Here is a 17,290-nt window from a genome sequence, read left to right as displayed (position 1 = left end):
GAACTGATTCCTGCGATATTCCAACCTTCAGAATGAGGGGAAAAAATAAGAAGATGCCAAAGACTGACTGGGAAAGTGAAAGATCTTGGATGCCAAAGGGGTAAATGTTTAAAGGACAGAGTGATTGACTGTGTCAAATGTGCTCATAGCTCAAGATGAGGACTGAGAATTAACTATTGGATATAATAATATAGGGGTCATTGGTGACCTTAGTAAGAGGGCTTATAGATGACTGGCACAGAGAGGAGCCTGATTAGAATGGGCTCCAGAGAGGATGGGAGGAAGGAAATCGGGGAATGTAAGTATTGCTGACTAACTCAAGAGTTTTCATATATAAGGAGAAAGTTGGTGCAGAAACTGGAGGAGTTTAAGTCAAGTCGAGAGTTTTTGTTTAACACAGAAGAGGTTTCCTCTCAAATTATACATTGAAGATATTGATTCAGTAGTTAAAATTTGATGAGATTGCTAAAATTTGATGATCCAGGACAGAGACTGAATTACTAAAGTAATGTTATTGAGAAGGCAAGATGAGATTAAATCAACTGCACAAGTGGAGGGGGTGGCCTTTGCTAGGACCATGAACAATTTATCTAAGGGAACAGGAAAGAAGACAGAATATGTAGTCTCGATGCAACTATACGGGCAGATGTGATTATGGGAATTTTGAAAAATATCTTTGGATTGCTTCGATTCTCTCAGTGAAAAGAAAGCAAGGTGATCATTTAAAAGTGAAAATACGAGATTAAGTATTGGAGGCTTGAGAAGAAAAGAGAAAGCAAGCAATATTCATCTGGAAGAGTGAGAGAATGAATGGACTGGAGCAATGTAGTAAGATCACTTGGCAGCATTTGGAACCGACTGAAGGTTAGTGATCATGATTATAAAGCGAGACTAGTCAAAGAGATTGAGTGTTTTTTTCCAGACACATTCAGCTATACAAGTAAGGACACGAAGCAGGCAGATAGATTTAACCAGCAAAGCAGTAGACAGGAAAGAAAGGTGAAGATGCAACTATGACAATGATTATCAAGACTGTCCATGGAATTTAAGTTCCCAGTAAAGAAGGAAGTGAGAACCCGATGATATCAGTTTCCATTAAAAGACGGTAGGATAAAAGGATTTTTCCAGAGAGAATGAAAAATGGATAGATTTGGATATTTTTTAAAACTGAGTTAGAAAGTTAGAAGGTGGTGCTGTGAGAATAAAATGTTGAAATTGTGATCGTAAAGGGATTGCAACTTGGGGTAACAACGAAATCAAGGGTATGAGTCAATGAGGTAGGAGGGAGAACAAAATTTTGAACTAAGAGGCTAGGACTTCAGGGGGAAAAATCCATGAAAACATTAAAATTACCACAAAGTATATCAGAGGTAGATCGGCTGGGAATAATAATGAATCAGGTGCTAATGTCTTCAAAAACTGTGGGAGAATGACAGAGGTATTTGCTACACATATATCTGATGAATAACTGCTATACAATATTGTGAACCTGAATTTTCTAAAAGTAAAAAAATAGAAGACAGGAGCATTTCAAATAAAAAGATATAAGAATAGCAAATAAGCATATGAAAAAATGGTTCACTTTATTGGTAATCAGGAATGCAAAATGAAATAGCATTTTACTACAATAGGTTGAAAAAGATTTAAGAATGTGGCAATAAGAAATGCTTGCAAAGATGTAGTGAAATGGAAACATACTCTGCTCATAGGAATGTAAGCAGGGAAAGCCATTTTGAAAAAAGAATGGGGGAAGGGGTATTACCTGTTAATTTGAAAGGCATACACAGTACCAATTGGTGATCTACTCCTACTTTCCTCATAAAAGTATGAGGAAAGAGTCTTTGATTTAAAGCCAGCTATGTCTGTGCATTTGATTCCTACATCCAACACAACCTGCATATTTGATTTTGAAAAATTTGCTTTACCAGAGAAGTGAGGACAGTTAAAGCAAACCAAAAAAATACAAAGAATGAATAAGATCTACTATTTGATAAAGAGTGTAACTGGTGTGTTTGTAACTCAAAGGATAAATGCTTGAGGAGATGGATACCACATTCTCTATACTGTGCTTATTTCACACTGCATTTCTGTATCAAAACATCTTATGTACCCCATAAATATATACATCTACTATATACCCACACAAATTTTTTAAATTTTTTTTAAGAAAAATTTGCTTTACCACTGAGCCTCAGGTGTTGTGAAGATTGAAAAAGATCGTTTTTTAAAATACTCAGGGCTGGCAGGGGACAGTGGTTCATGCCTGTAATCCCAACATTTTGGGAGGCCGAGGCAGGCGGATCACCTGAGGTCAGGAGCTCGAGACCAGCCTGGCCAACATGGTGAAACCCCGTCTCTACTAAAAATACAAAAATTAGCTGGGCGTGGTGGCAGGTACCTGTAATCCCAGCTACTAGGGAGGCTGAGGCAGGAAAATCACTTGAACCTGGGAGGCGGAGGTTGCAGTAAGTGGAGATCGTGCCATTGCACTCCAGCCTGGGGGACAAGAGGGAGACTTAGTCTCAAAAAAATAAAAATAAAAAAAATAACTCAGGGCTGGGCGCGGTGGCTTATTCCTGTAACCCCAGCACTTTAGGAGGCCAAAGCAGGTGGATCACTTGAGGTCAGGAGTTTGAGACCAGACTGGTCAACATGGTGAAACCTCGACTGTACTAAAATACAAAAATTAGCTAGGCGTGGTGGCAAGTGCCTGTACTGCCAGCTACTCAGGAGGCTGAGGCAGCAGAATGGCTTGAACCCAGGAGGCGGAGGTTGCAGTGAGCTGAGATCGCGCCACTGCACTCCAACCTAGGCGACAGAGCAAGACTCCATTTCAAAAAAAAAAAAAACTCAGGTCGGATGCAGTGGCTCACACCTGTAATCCCAGCACTTTGAGAGGCCGACGAGGGAGGATCGCTTGAGCCCAAGAGTTTGAGACCAGCCTGGGCAACATGGCAAAACCCTGTCTCTACTAAAAATACGAAAAAAATAGCCAGTATGGTGGCTTAGGTCTGTAGTCCCAGCTACTCAGGAGGCTGAGGTGGGAGGATCACCGAAGCCTGAGAGGCCAAGACTGCAGTGAACTGAGATTGCACCACTGCACTCCAGCCTGGGCAACAGAGCGAGATTCCATCTTAAAAAAAAAAAAAAAAAAAAAATTCAAGAATCACGGAAATATAAGTGTTCAATTTAAAAATTAATTTTATAACGGCCGGGCTCAGTGACTCACGCCTGCAATCCCAGCACTTTGGGAGGCCGAGGTAGGTGGATTACGAGATCAGGAGATCGAGACCATCCTGGCTAACACTGTGAAACCCCATCTCCACTAAAAATACAAAAAAAATTAGTCGGGCGCAGTGGCGGGAGCCTGTAGTCCTAGCTACTAGGGAGGCTGAGGCAGGAGAATGACGTGAACCCGGGAGGCGGAGCTTGCAATGAACAGAGATCGCGACTGCGCTCCAGCCTGGGCGACAGAGAGAGACTCTGTCTCAAAAAAAAAAAGAAAAGAAAAAATTAATTTTATTAATATCGTTTTAAATTTTATTAATGATTAATAATTTTCTAACATTTTTAACTTTCAGGATGAAATTATCACAAACGTTTCACTTCTTTTTTTTTTTTTTTTTGAGACAGGATCTCACACTGTTGCCCAGGCTGGAGCGCAGTGGCGCCACCACAGTTCACTCCAGCTTTGACCTCCCAGGCTCCATCAATCCTGTCATCTCAGCCTCCCAAGTAGCTGGGACCACAGGTACGCACCACCATGCCTGGCTAATTTTTGAATTTTTTAATTTTTCATAGGGACTGAGTCTCACCATGTTGCCCAGAGTGGTCTTGAACTCCTGGGCTCAAGCGATCAGCCTTCCTCGGCCTCCCAAAGTGCTGAGATTGCAAGCGTGAGCCACCACTTTCAGCTTCACTTAGTATTTTAAAAGCAATTTTCCCAAGTAGAAATCTGCATTTTCTGAATACTTCTAAAATGAAATAATTTAGTAGCATTAAAGGAATTGTATGTTGCATTTGGATGGGTCGGTGAGATCTTTCTAAGCCGTCTTTTCTCTAGAATCCCTGAAATCGCAAGAAAACATGACTTCTACAGGCGAGCCATCTTTGAAATTCTATTACAGTTGTACCACTTTTTCTGAATAAGTTATACTGATCATTCTATCCCCTAGGGGCCTGTATGAGTACTTCCCCAGCGTGACCCACCAACCACAGCCACGGATACTGGACAGCCAGGATACCTCCGCCTCTAGCGCGAGTCCTCCAGGGGGCGGAGCATTGCGTGACATTTTGCGACTTCGGTTCCGCTGCCGTCATTTACAACATAATTGGCTTTGCAGTGAGCATCCGGGTCTGCGTCAGGAAGACCCAAGATTCCAACGCGCTAGGCTGAGCCCGGCGGCCGGCGAGGCACCACCAGCAGCCCGGACTGCGGTCCCCCGGGAGGCGCCCCTGGAGCTCCGAGGACTCTACTCAACCCGCCTCGCCTACCCCTGACATCTTTTACCTCAAAGAAGACTTCACCGCCCGCGCTCCCCACGTCCTCGGCTAGGCCCAGGAGCGCCGTCCACAGCGCCGTCGAGGTGATGGGCAGCCGGCCCCGCAGCCCCAGAGCTCGCCCTGCGCCCTGGTGGGGACAGCGGCCAGGAGGACCCTGCCCTGCCAAGCGCCTCCGATTGGAGGAGTCCGCGGGCCCCGAACCCCACGTGGCGCCCAGCCTGGAAGACCCGGGGACCCCGGCCGTGGGCGCGCTCACCTCCGTAGTGGTCCTGGCCGCGGGCTGTGCCCTGCGTGTGCCCCTGGACGACGTTGACCTGGTGCTAGAGCCCGCACCAACGTCGATCCTGCGAGTGTCTCTCGGTGGACACACCCTCATCCTGATCCCGGAGGTCCTCCTGAGCTCCGTCGACGAACGCTCAGGAGCACAGGGCGACTCGTCTGCCGGCCTGGAAGTGGACGTTTTCCTGGGCGCTCTCAGGGAGGACGTCGTCGTCGAGCTGGAATTCTGTGCATCTGTCCCAGAGATCGCCGCCCAGGAAGAGGCCTACGAGGAGGAGGCGGACCCCGAGTTCCTGGAGCTCCGGATGGACTCCCCAACCGGCTCAGCCGCTGGGCTCTACCCCTCCGCTAGAAGTATGTTCAGCCCCTACCAGGAGGGCCCCATGCCAGAACCCTGTGCTCTGGCCCCCAACCCCAGTTTGGAGAGCGTACGCCCCGTCTTCGACCCGGAATTCCACCTTCTGGAGCCTGTCCCCAGCTCACTTCTCCAACCTCTACCTCCCTCTCCGCGCGTGGGGAGTCCAGGTCCCCACGCTCGCCCGCCGCTACCAGAACGCCCTCAGTGCAAGGCCCGGAGACGCCTGTTCCAGGCATAAACCCCCACCCCCACGTACACGCGACAATCCTGGCCGCTCTACTGGCGGCCCTCTGGGATTGCGGGAATCTTTCACATTATCCAACAACCTGGAAATTGGGCACCCCGTGTTCGAACAATTGCTTTTTCGCTGTACACTACCGATAGTAGGAGACGAAGACGTTAGCAAGAAAAGGCATATTCTAGACCTCATCTTTAAATAGAAAATCTGCCCAGGGATACCAGAAAATGTGTCCAGATTTCTGGGCTTCTTTACAAGGTCATATTCAGATCCTTTCATTCTCCCTCGTTTTGCATCAGTTCTTTCTCTCAAATTCCAGTCTTTCTCCAGCATCGTACTGCCACTCCCGTTTCTCCCCAAACCAAGAAACCACTAGATCTCTTAAACGTTTTTAGTTACCTTGTTATTTTTTTCCCATGAATTTTGGAAGACTTAGCCATGGTTTTTCTAAGGGTTTTTCCAACTGTTCTCCCAGGAAACTGCCAAACAGTATGCTTACTATACAATACTGTATGTTGCTTCTTCCTAGGAACCCCTTATCCTGCTGAAGTTCTCTTCCAGTCTTAAAAGTTGTGTTGAATTTTATCAGATGTTTTCAGCATGCATTGTGTTATATATATTTTGTTTTAATTTGTTAATCTGGTGATTTCACCCAATGGCAAGTGTTTGCATTCCTGCTATTCCACATTATTTTATACCTTTTAAAATCTACCCTGAGTTTTTTCTCATGTAAACCAAACTTCTAACTTTTAAAATGTTAATTTATTACTGTATTTGTCTCATATTTGTATATAGGAGATAAAATATTACTGGTGAAGCTGATGTCAATGAGCTGATTTTATTTAAAAACATCAGTAACTATTCAGATCTACCACTATGCCTTACCAATTATTTCCTGCCTTTTTATTCTTACATTCCACTCCCTCATTCTAGCTTCAGTTTTCTTTTTGTTGAAGAATATCCTTTAATATTTCTTTCCACTGTGTCTTACGTGTGATAAGCTATCTTGCTTCTGTAAGTCTGACCATGTTTTTGTGTGATAAACTTTCTGAGAACTATATGTCTGTAAATGTTTTAATTACACCTTCATTCTTAATTTTAAAATGATATTTAACTACAGTACTTTAAAGATATTAGCCCGTTGTTTTGACATTTTTTGTTGTTGCAGGATGTCTTCTGTCAATGAAGTTGTTATTCCTTTTATATTACAACAAGTTGTAATTTGGCTGTTCGTGTGTGTGTGTGTGTGTGTGTGTGTGTGTGTGTGTGTTTTCTTTTTTTAAGACAGGATTCACTCTGTCGCCCAAGCGGCGGTGCAGTGGTGCAATCACGGCTCACTGCAGCCTCAACATCCCAGGCTCAAGTGTATTTTTTGTAGGGACAGGGTTTCACCAGGTTGCCCAGGCTAGTCTGGAACTCCTGGGCTCAAGTGATCCACCCACCTTAACCTCCCAAAGTGCTGGGATTACAGGTGTGATCCACCACATCTGGCCAATTTTAGTATATTTTTTAAATGTTGATTTGCTTTTGATGTTCTACAGTTTACTATAATGTGTCTAGAGGTAGACTATATTTTCATTTAGATTGATAGAATTTAGTTAACTATCAATATTGGAAATTATTTCTTGCCTGAAATACCACAAAATCTTAAGTTTCATCTCTTGGAATATTGCCTATTTCCCCATGAAATCCAATCAGATGGGAGGCCGAGGTGGCTGGATCACCTGAGGTGAGGAGTTCAAGACCAGCCTGGCTAACATGGCAAAACCCTGTCTCTACCAAAAATACAAAAATTAGCCAGGTGTGGTGGCATGCACCTGTAATCCCAGCTACTCAGGAGGCTGAGGCAGGAGAATCTCTTGAACTCAGGAGGCAAAGGTTGCAGTGAGCTGAGATTGTGCCACTGTACTCCAGCTGGGCAACCGAGCAGGACCCTGTCCCAAAAAAAGAAAAAAAGAAAGAAATCCAATCAGATATATATAATGGCACAGCTCAATCAATCTCCCCTGGCTCATAACATCTAAATATCTGAATATATATGTGTGTGTGTGTGTGTACACCTTATCAAATCCAACTTCCTGTATTTTTTTTTTTTTTTGAGATGAAGTCTCACTTTGTTGCCCAGGCTGGAGTACAGTGGCCTGATCTTGGCTCACTGCAACCTCTGCCTCCCAGGTTCAAATGTTTCTCCTGCCTCAGCCTTCCAAGTAGCTGGGATTACAGGTGCTCACCACCACGCCCGGCTATTTTTTGCATTTTTGGTAGAGACAGGGTTTCACCATGTTGGCCAGGCTGGTCTTGAACTCGTGATCTCAAGTGATCCGCCTGCCTCGGCCTCCAAAAGTGCTGAGATTACAGGTGTAAGCCACCACGCCCGGCTATTTTTTGCATTTTCGGTAGAGACAGGGTTTCACCATGTTGGCCAGGCTGGTCTTGAACTCCTGACCTCAAGTGATCAGCCTGCCTCAGCCTCCAAAAGTGCTGACATTACAGGTGTAAGCCACCACACCCGGCCCCAACTTCCTTTATTCTTTAATCCAATTAACTACTTTGGTTGACTGCTTCCAATATTCTGTTTGTTTTGGTTTGGTTTTTGTTATTCTGTTTATACTTCTATAAGAAAGTTTTCATTTCAAAGAATTTTTTTTTCAGGATTTTTTTTCAAGATTGTTGCTTCAAAACTTTCCCACTTGGTATCATAAACTTCTAGTTTGTTCATGGAAGGCATTCCATCATTTATGTTTTGAAAATTTTTTAACTTTAATAACTAAATTGATTCAATTTCCCCACAGGTAAAATCTCTCATTATTTGTTTTTAATCACATTGGATTGCCTCGTGCTTAGTAATTTTCATTAGTGGGCACATTCTGGGTGGGAATTCATCTTCTGAATCCCAAATTTATAATTTTTATAGTTTCCACTCCTAGTCTTCCCAGGACCACGATTCAGAATTAGGGCTTTGGAACTCTTGTAACTTGTCTTTCTGGAAAGTCACAGGTCTAATCAATTACGCAGAGGCTCATTCCAGGTTTCAATTTGTCTTTCCTTGATCAACTGCAGGCACAACCATGAAACAGTGGTTAGTGCCTCTACAACCTTTGAATATTGGCAGTGAGCCAAATTTTAGCCCCCTCAAAGGAGCAGAAATCCCAGTTGCCATTATATAGTTTAGTCCCAGTACCATGAGTCATCAAAATATCAGCTGCTCAATCAGACATAGTGTTTGCTACTCCATTTCTGATCTCTGGAGCCTTGTATCTTTCTTTTGAAAGTAGATGTCTGTAGGTAATATGGTTTAATATTTCCTAGCAATGCTCTCTGCCTTCAGTAGATAGAACTCCCCTGTACTACCATCTTGCCCACAATTGCCACTACAACTCAATTATCTCTCTGTCCTCTCCCTATAACAAAGCAGTTAATCAGTCACAAGACCCAGTCTCATTATCTAGTCATTCTGAAGAGGGATGGTGGCCCTGTTTCCAAAACTGTGTCTTCTATTGCAAGAGACTGATACCCTGCTCTAGAAGTAACAAAGGACATCCATCTTCAGCAATACACAAACTAAACAGTCCCCAAAATCCTCTAAACAACACTCTTGAAAGTGATGGAGAAAATTATTTTAATATTTTTAAAGTCAAAGCACAGCTTACAAAATGTAAGAGAAATTCTCCAAAGCCAAAAATGATGACAAATCGTGAATCCAGAGAGGTAGAATCCAGTGAGTGCTAAAGCAAAAGTTCCTTGAGAGTACGTAACAATCCATGGTTACCTAGAGTTTTGGTTTTAATGGTCCATTTATGGGGAAAAGAAAATGTAGCGGTCACACTGCCCTGAAAAAAGTCCCAGTCTTCCAAAACATGATACCTTTAGTGGGTAAGATAATAAACAAAAGAGAAAAAAAAACTCAATACAAAAGGAGATGGAACTAAGATGCATTTATCAGTCTTGGCTCCAAGTAGAATAAAACACAATCTGCTTTAGGGGGAAAAGCTGAGAGTTTAGTTTAAGATGTTCCCTAATAGATGATGAGCCTGGCAAAAAATTAAACAAACTCTCTCCTCACATTCTCTGAAAAGAATATACCCTATACTCAGGGTTAAGAATCTTCTTGGAGATATCATAAAGGGATTCTAAGCTAAATCAAAGAACACAGATGGAGAAAGGTAGGAGGTAGTAAGAAATGCCATGTATTGAGAATTTTATTATTTCAATCTGGGGTATGGGGAATGAACAGATTCCCACCACGAACTAGTGTAAAAGGCATGAGTACATTAATCTTTATCATCCTATGGCAGATACAGGTGCCAAGGCTTTCAGTGCCCTAGAGAGGAAAAAACAAGGATATTTCTAAGAACATACATAGTTCTGGGCATAGCATAGTGCCCTCATTAAGGAAGCATAACAATTTTCACAAATGATAAATAAAAATAAAAACACATTTAAGATTATTAGAATAAGTCTACAAAATGCCAAAGTCAAAGAGATTTTTTAATATGCAAAAAGAGAAGGCCACTACAATGACAAAGCAGTTAGATAACTGGCTTCTCAGCAGCAAAAAATGAATCCAGAAGACAGTGGAATAATAGTAGCAATGTATTGGTGGGAAACAAATGTTTTGACTTGGAATTTTTCAATTAATAATGCCATATTTTAAAAATAAGCAAAAAAAAAAAAATTATTTCACCTATATGTGAAATTCTAAAAAGTCAGACTCTCAGAGGTAAAGAGTATAATAGGCTTTACCAGAGGTGAGAGGGGTGTGGGGGGATTGGGGCCATGTTGGTCAGAGGGTACAAAGTTTCAGTCAGACAGGAGGAAAAAGTTTCAGAGATCTATCTTACAGCATGATGACTAGAGTAAACAATTATGTGTTACATATTTCAAAATTCCTGAAAGAGACTTTAAATGTTCTCACCAGAAAAAAAGGGGGTATGTGAATGATGGGTATGTTGATTAGCTTGATTTAATCATTCCACAATCTATACACATATTAAAGCACCACATTTTACCCCATCATTATTACAATTGTTATTTTTTCATTAAGAACTTAAAATTGTGTGTGTGTGTACACATTTAGTTTTATTGTAACAAAGCAACTTGTACACTTTTAATGTTTAAAACTGGGCATCATCTTTCCTAAAGATCCAGTGAAACAAAAAGAAAATTTAAAAATAAACAGGAACAAAATTACAATAGAGAATGTCAATTCCAAATAAGATCCTACAGGTTCTGCTGATTCTCCCATTGAGTGGCAGGGCTCAAGTCATCATTAGGAGATAATTTATTTTAAAAGTGTCATCTTAAACTGCAAGGATGTCTGTCAAATACCACAAGGCATTTAATAATCAAACTACCAAAGATCAAGGGTAAAGAAAGAATCCTGGCCAGGTGCAGTGACTCATATGTGTAATCTCAGCATTTTGGGAGACCAAGGCAGGAGGATCACTTGAGCCCAGCAGTTCAAGGCTGCAGTGAGCCATGAGCCATGATTGTGCCGTTACACTGCAGCCTAAGTGACAAAGCAAGACCTTGTCTAAAAATATATATGTGTGTGTGTATGTGTGTGTGTGTATCCTAAAAGCAGGAAAAGAAAAGAAACAAATAACATATAATGTAGCTCCAACAGCAGACTTTTCAGTGAAAATGTTAAAGGCTGAGAGAGAGTGGCCTGACAAACTTAAAGTGCTGAATGAAAAAAAAAACTTACCCTAGAACAGTATATCTGGTGAAAATATCTTTCAACCGTGAAGGAGAAATAAAGACTCCTAGAAAAACCAAAGCTGGCTGGGTGCGGTGGCTCACAACTGTAATCTCAGCGCTTTGGGAGGCCAAGGCGGGTGGATTACTTGAGGTCAGGAGTTTGAGACCAGCCTGGCCAACATGTCTCTACTAAAAATACAAAAATTAGCTGGGCGTGGTGGTGGGCACCTGTAATCCCAGCTACTTGGGAGGCTGAGGCAGGAGAATCGCTTGAACCCGGGAGGCAGAGGTTGCCATGAGCTGAGACCATGCCACTGCACTCCAGCCTGGGCAACAGAGCGAGACTCCATCTCAAAAAAAAAGAAAAGAAAAACCAAAGTTGTGAAATTTCATCAACATCAGGCCTGTCCTATAAGAAATGCTAAAGGGAGTTGTTCAATCTGGGGGAAAAAAAGAAAAGAAAAAAAAAGGACATAAATGAACAATAAGAAATTATCTGGTAATTTCTTTTTGTTGTTGTTGTTTTGTTTTGATATGGAGTCTTGCTCAATCGCCCAGGCTGGAGTGCAGTGGCGCCATCTCCGCTCACTGCAAGCTTCACCTCCCAGGTTCACCTCCCAGGTTCTCCTGCCTCAGCCTCCCGAGTAGCTGGGACTACAGGCGCCCACCACCACGCCCGGCTAAATTTTTGTATTTTTAGTAGAGACGGGGTTTCACCGTGTTAGCCAGGATGGTCTCGATCTCCTGACCTGACCTCGTGATCCGCCCGCCTCAGCCTCCCAAAGTGCTAGGATTACAGGCGTGAGTCGCTGCGCCTGGCCCACGGTAATTTCTTATACAAAACTCACTGACAATAAGAAGTACACAGAATATTATAACACCATAATTGTGGTGTGTAAACTATTCTTAAGTAGAAAGAATAAATGATGAATCTATCAAAAATAAAAACTACAACAACTTTTCAAGACATCAACAAAGAGATAAAATAAAAAGTCAGAAAGTGGAGGGACAATGTTAATGTAAAGTTTTTATGAGTTTTTTTTTTTTTTTTTTTTTTTTGCTTGTTAGTTTGCTTGTTGTCTGTGCAATGAGTGTTAAGTTGTCATCCATTTAAAATAATAGATTATCAGATGGTATTTGCAAGTCTCAGGGCAACCTCAAATCAAAATACATATAACAAATAAACAAAAAATAAAAACAAGAAATTAAATTATACCACCAGAGAAAATCATCTTCACTAAAAGGAAAACAGAAAGGAATAAAAGAAGGAAGAGAAGACCACAAAACAACCAGAAACCAAATAACAAAATGGCAGGAGTAAGTCATTACTAATTAATAATAACCTGAAGGTAAATGGACTAAACATTCCAATGAAAAGACACAGAGTCGCTAAATGGATACAAAATAAAATAAAATAAGTCTCAATAATCTGTTGCCTACAAGAAACACACTTCACCTATAAAGATACACATAGACTAAAAATGAAGGAATGGAAAAAGATATTCCATGCCAATGGAAAGCAAAGAAAGAGCAGGAGTAGCTATATTTATATCAGACAAAATATATATCAAGACAAAAATTGTAAGAAGAAACAAAGAAAGTCACTATATAACGATAAAAGGGTCAATTCAGCAAAAGGATATGACAATTTTAAATATATATGCACTCAACAGTGGGGTACCCAGATACATAAAGCAAATATTATTAGAGCTAAAGACACAGATAAACCTCAATACAATAATAGCTGGAGTTTTCAATCCCCAACTTTCAACATAGGATAGATCTTCCAGACAGAAAATCATCAAAGAAACATCGGACTTAATCTCCACTATAGAATACATGGATCTAATAGATATTTAGAGAGCGTTTCATCCAAGGGCTACAGAACACATATTCCTCTCCTCAGCATGTGGATCATTCTCAAGGATAAACCATATGTTAGGTCACAAAACAAGTCTAAACACATTCCATAAAAGTTGAAATAATACCAAGCATCTTCTCTGACCACATGGAATAAAACTAGAAATCAATAACGAGAATAATTTTGGAAACTATACAAACATGTGGAAATTAAACAACGTGCTCCTGAATGACTAGTGGGTCAATGAAAAAATTAAGAAGATTGAAAATTTTCTTCAAACAAATGATAACAGAAACACAACATACAAAAACCTATGGGATACAGCAAAAGCAGTGCTAAGAGGGAAATTCATAGCTATATGTGCATACATCAAAAAAGAACAACTTTGAATAATTAACGTAACAGTACATCTTTTTTTTTTTTTTTTTTTTTTTTTTTTTTTTTTTTTTGAGACGTAGTTTTGCTCTTGTTGCCCAGGCTGGAGTGCAATGGCACAGTCTCAGCTCACTGCAACCTCTGCCTCCCAGGTTCAAGCAATTCTCCTGTCTCAGCCTCCTCCCAAGTAGCAGGATTACAGGCACATGCCACCAGGCCCAGCTAATTTTTGTGTTTTTAGTAGAGACAGGGTTTCACCATGTTGGCCAGGCTGGTCTCAAACTCCTGACCTCAGGTGATCCACCCACCCCAGCCTCCCAAAGTGCTGGGATTACAGGTGTGAGCCACTGCGCCCAGCGAGTGCATCTTAAAGAACTACAAAAGCAAGATCAAACCAAACTGAAAATTAGTAGAAGAAAGGAAATAAAGATTAGAACACAACTAAATGACACTGAAATGAAGAAAAAAAAATACAAAAGATGAACAAAATGAAAAGCTGGCTTTTAAAAAAGATAAAAGAAATTAATAAACTTTTAGCCAGACTAACTAAGAAAAAGAGAAGAACCAGCTGGCGCGGTGGCTCACGCCTGTAATCCCAGCACTTTGGGAGGCCGAGATGGATGGATCATGAGGTCAGGAGATCGAGACCATCCTGGCTAGCACGGTGAAACCCCATCTCTACTAAAAATACAAAAAATTAGCCTGGCATGGTGGCACACGCCTGTAGTACCAGCTACCCAGTAGGCTGAAGCAGGAGAATCACTTGAACCCAGGAGGTGGAGGTTACAGTGAGCCGAGATCGCGCCACTGCACTCCAGCCTGGGAGACAGAGCAAGACTCTGCCTCAAAAAAAAAAGAAAAAAAAAGAGAAGAACCAAATAAATGAAATCAAAGATGAAAAAGGAGACATTACAACTGATAGTGCAGAAATTCAAAGGACCATTAGTGAGGCTATCATGAGCAACTATAGACCAATAAATTGGAAAATCCAGAGGAATTTTTAAATTCCTAGATACATACAACCTACTAAGATTAAACCATGAAGAAATTCAAAACCTGAACAGACCAATAACAAGTAATGACATGGAAGCCATAATAAACAGTCTCGCAGTTAAAAAAAAAAAAAAAAAGGGTCTGAGAGCCAATGGCTTCACAGCTGAATTTTACCAAACATTTAAAGAATAACTAATACCAGTCCTACTCAAACTATTCCAAAAAATACAGAAGGAGAGAATACTGCCAAATGTGTTCTATGAAGCCAGTATTAACCTGATATCAAAGCCAAAGATACTTCAAAAAAAGAAAACTACAGGCCAATATCTCTGATGAATATTGATGCAAAAAATCCTCAACAAAATACTAGCAAACCAAATTCAACAATATATTTAAAAGATCATTCATCATGATTGACTAGGATTTATCCCAGGGATGCAACGATGGTTCAACACATGCAAATCAATCAATGTGATACATTATACTAACAGAATGAAAGATAAAAACCATATCACTTCAATTCATACTATAAAAACATATAATAAAAGTCAACATTCCTTTATGATTAAAAACTTCTCAAAAACTGGGTATAGAAGGAACACACCTCAACACAATAAAAGCCATATATGACAGACCCACAGCTAGTATCATATTGAATGGGGAAAACCTGAAAGCCTTTTCTCTAAGAGCTGAAACAAGACGAGGATGCCCATATTCACCACTGTTATTCAACATAATACTGGAAATCCTAGCTAGAGCAATCAGACAACAGAAAGAAATAACGGGCATCCACACTGGAAACGAAGAAGTCAAATTATCCTTGTTTGCAGATTATATGATCTTATGTTTGGAAAAACCTAAAGACCCCACACAAAAACTATTACTACTGATAAACAAATTCAGTAAAGTTGCAGGATACAAAGTCAACGTACAAAAATCAGTAGCATTTCTAAATGCCAACAGTGAACAATCTGAAGAAAAAATCAGAAAAGTAATCCCATTTACAATAGTCACAAATAAAATTAAATACTTAGGAATTAACTGAACCAAAGAAGTGAAGCATCTCTACAATGAAAACTATAAAACACTGATGAAAGAAATTGAAGAGGACACAAAAGAGTGGAAAGATACCCCATGTTTATGAATTGGAAGACTCAATATTGTTAAAAATGTCCATACTACCCAAAGCAATCTACAGATTCAATTCAATACCTATCAAAATGCCAATGGCATTCTTCACAGAAATTTTTTTTTAAATCCTAAAATTTTTATGAAACCACAAAAGACCTAGAAAGCCAACGCTGACCTGAGCAAAAAGAATAAAACTGGAAGAATCACATTACTTGCTTTCAAATCCTACTACAAAACTATAGTAACCAAAACAGCATGTATTGGCATAAAAACAGACACACAGACCAATGGAACAGAATAGAGAACGCAGAAACAAATCCATACATCTACAGTGAACTCATTTTCAACAAAGCTGCTAAGAACATACACGGGGGCCAGGAGCGGTGGCTCACACCTGCAATCCCAGCCTTTTGGAAGCCGAGGCAAGCAAATCACTTGAGGTCAGGAGTTCAACACCAGCCTGGCCAACATGGTGAAACCCCATTTCTACTAAAAATACAAAAATTAACCAGGCATGGCTATGATCCCACACACCTAGAATCCCAACTACTCAGGAGGCTGAGGCATGAGAATCGCTTGAACCCAGGACCCAGAGGTTGCAGTGAGCCAAGATCACACCGCTGCACCACCTCACTGCAGGCTGAGTGAAACAGCGAGACTGCATTTCAAAAAAAACAGAAAAAAAGAAAAAACAATAGATGAAATAGAACAGCAGAAAAATATGGCAAACACATTATATCTCTTTCTTAATAATAATTTTTTTAAATTGTTCAAGGAATCTGCCCACCTTGACCACCCAAAGTGCTAGGATTGCAGATGTGAGCCACCACACCTGGCCAACACATTATCTCTCTACCCATTGTTGCTAATGACAAGATCTAATTCCTTTTGATGGCTGAATAGTACTCCATTGTGTATATGTACCACATTTTCTCTGTCTGTTCCTCTATTGACGGATACTTAGGTTGCTTCCAAATCTTGGCTATTGTGAATAAAACTCCAACAAACATGGGAGAGAAGATATCTCTTCAGCATCCTGATTTTCAGTTGATGGAGCTGGGAAACTGGATATCCATATGCATAAGACTGAAACTAGACCCCTATCTCTCACCATATACAAAAATCAATAAAAATGAATTAAATATTTAAATTTAAGACCTCAAAATATGGCCGGGTGCAGTGGCTCATGCTTGTAATCCCAGCAGAGGATTTGGGAGGCCAAGGCGGGCTGATCACCTGAGGTCAGGAGTTAGAGATCAGCCTGGCCAACATGGTGAAACCCCATCTCTACTAAAAATACAAAAAAAAAAAATTTAGCCAGTCATGGTGGCAGATGCCTGTAATCCCAGCTACTCGGGAGGCTGAGGCAGGAGAATTGCTTGAACCCCTGAGGCGGAGGTTGCAGTGAGCCGAGATCACGCCATTGCACTCCAGCCTGGGCAACAAGGGCAAAACTCTGTTTAAAAAAAAAAAAAAAAAAAAAAAAAAACCTTTAAAATATAAAACTACTATAACAAAACATTGGGGAAACTCTCCAGGACTTTGATCTGGGTAAAGATTTCTTGAGTAATAATCCACAAGCACAGGTAACCAAAGCAAAAGTGGACAAATGGGATCGCATCAAGTTAAAAAGCTTCTACACAGCAAAGGAAACATCAACAAACTGAAGAGACAACCCACAGAATGAAAGAAATTATCTGCAAACTACTCATCTGACAAGGAATTCATAGCCAGAATACATAAGAAGCTCAAACAACTCTATACGAAAAAAAAATCTAACAATCCAATTTAAAAATGGGCAAAATAACTGAATAAATATTTCTCAAAAGAAGACATACAAATAGCAAACAGC

General features: G+C 40.7%; 2 protein-coding genes across 2 annotated transcripts in view; one reads left to right on the top strand and one right to left on the bottom strand.

Annotated features, from left to right (window-relative positions):
- The window catches only part of MRPS22 (mitochondrial ribosomal protein S22), a 601,324-nt gene that overhangs the window by 314,109 nt on the left and 269,925 nt on the right, over positions 1 to 17,290 (bottom strand). The window lies entirely within an intron of this gene.
- LOC126948192 (proline-rich protein 23B) lies at positions 4,353 to 6,372 on the top strand. The gene has a single exon (XM_050779726.1). It carries the CDS (start codon positions 4,590 to 4,592, stop codon positions 5,376 to 5,378), a length of 789 nt encoding a protein of 262 aa, XP_050635683.1. The 5' UTR covers positions 4,353 to 4,589; the 3' UTR covers positions 5,379 to 6,372.

Source organism: Macaca thibetana, chromosome 2 (genome assembly GCF_024542745.1).
Source record: "Macaca thibetana thibetana isolate TM-01 chromosome 2, ASM2454274v1, whole genome shotgun sequence".
In the NCBI taxonomy this organism is placed as follows: Eukaryota; Metazoa; Chordata; class Mammalia; order Primates; family Cercopithecidae; genus Macaca; species Macaca thibetana.
The sequence above is the reverse complement of the archived record's forward strand: the minus strand, read 5'-3'. Positions and strand labels throughout refer to the sequence as shown.

What these genes read in the sequence shown, in the direction of transcription:
- LOC126948192 (XM_050779726.1), top strand. Translation starts at nt 4,590, where the DNA reads ATGGGCAGCCGGCCCCGCAGCCCCAGAGCTCGCCCTGCGCCCTGGTGG.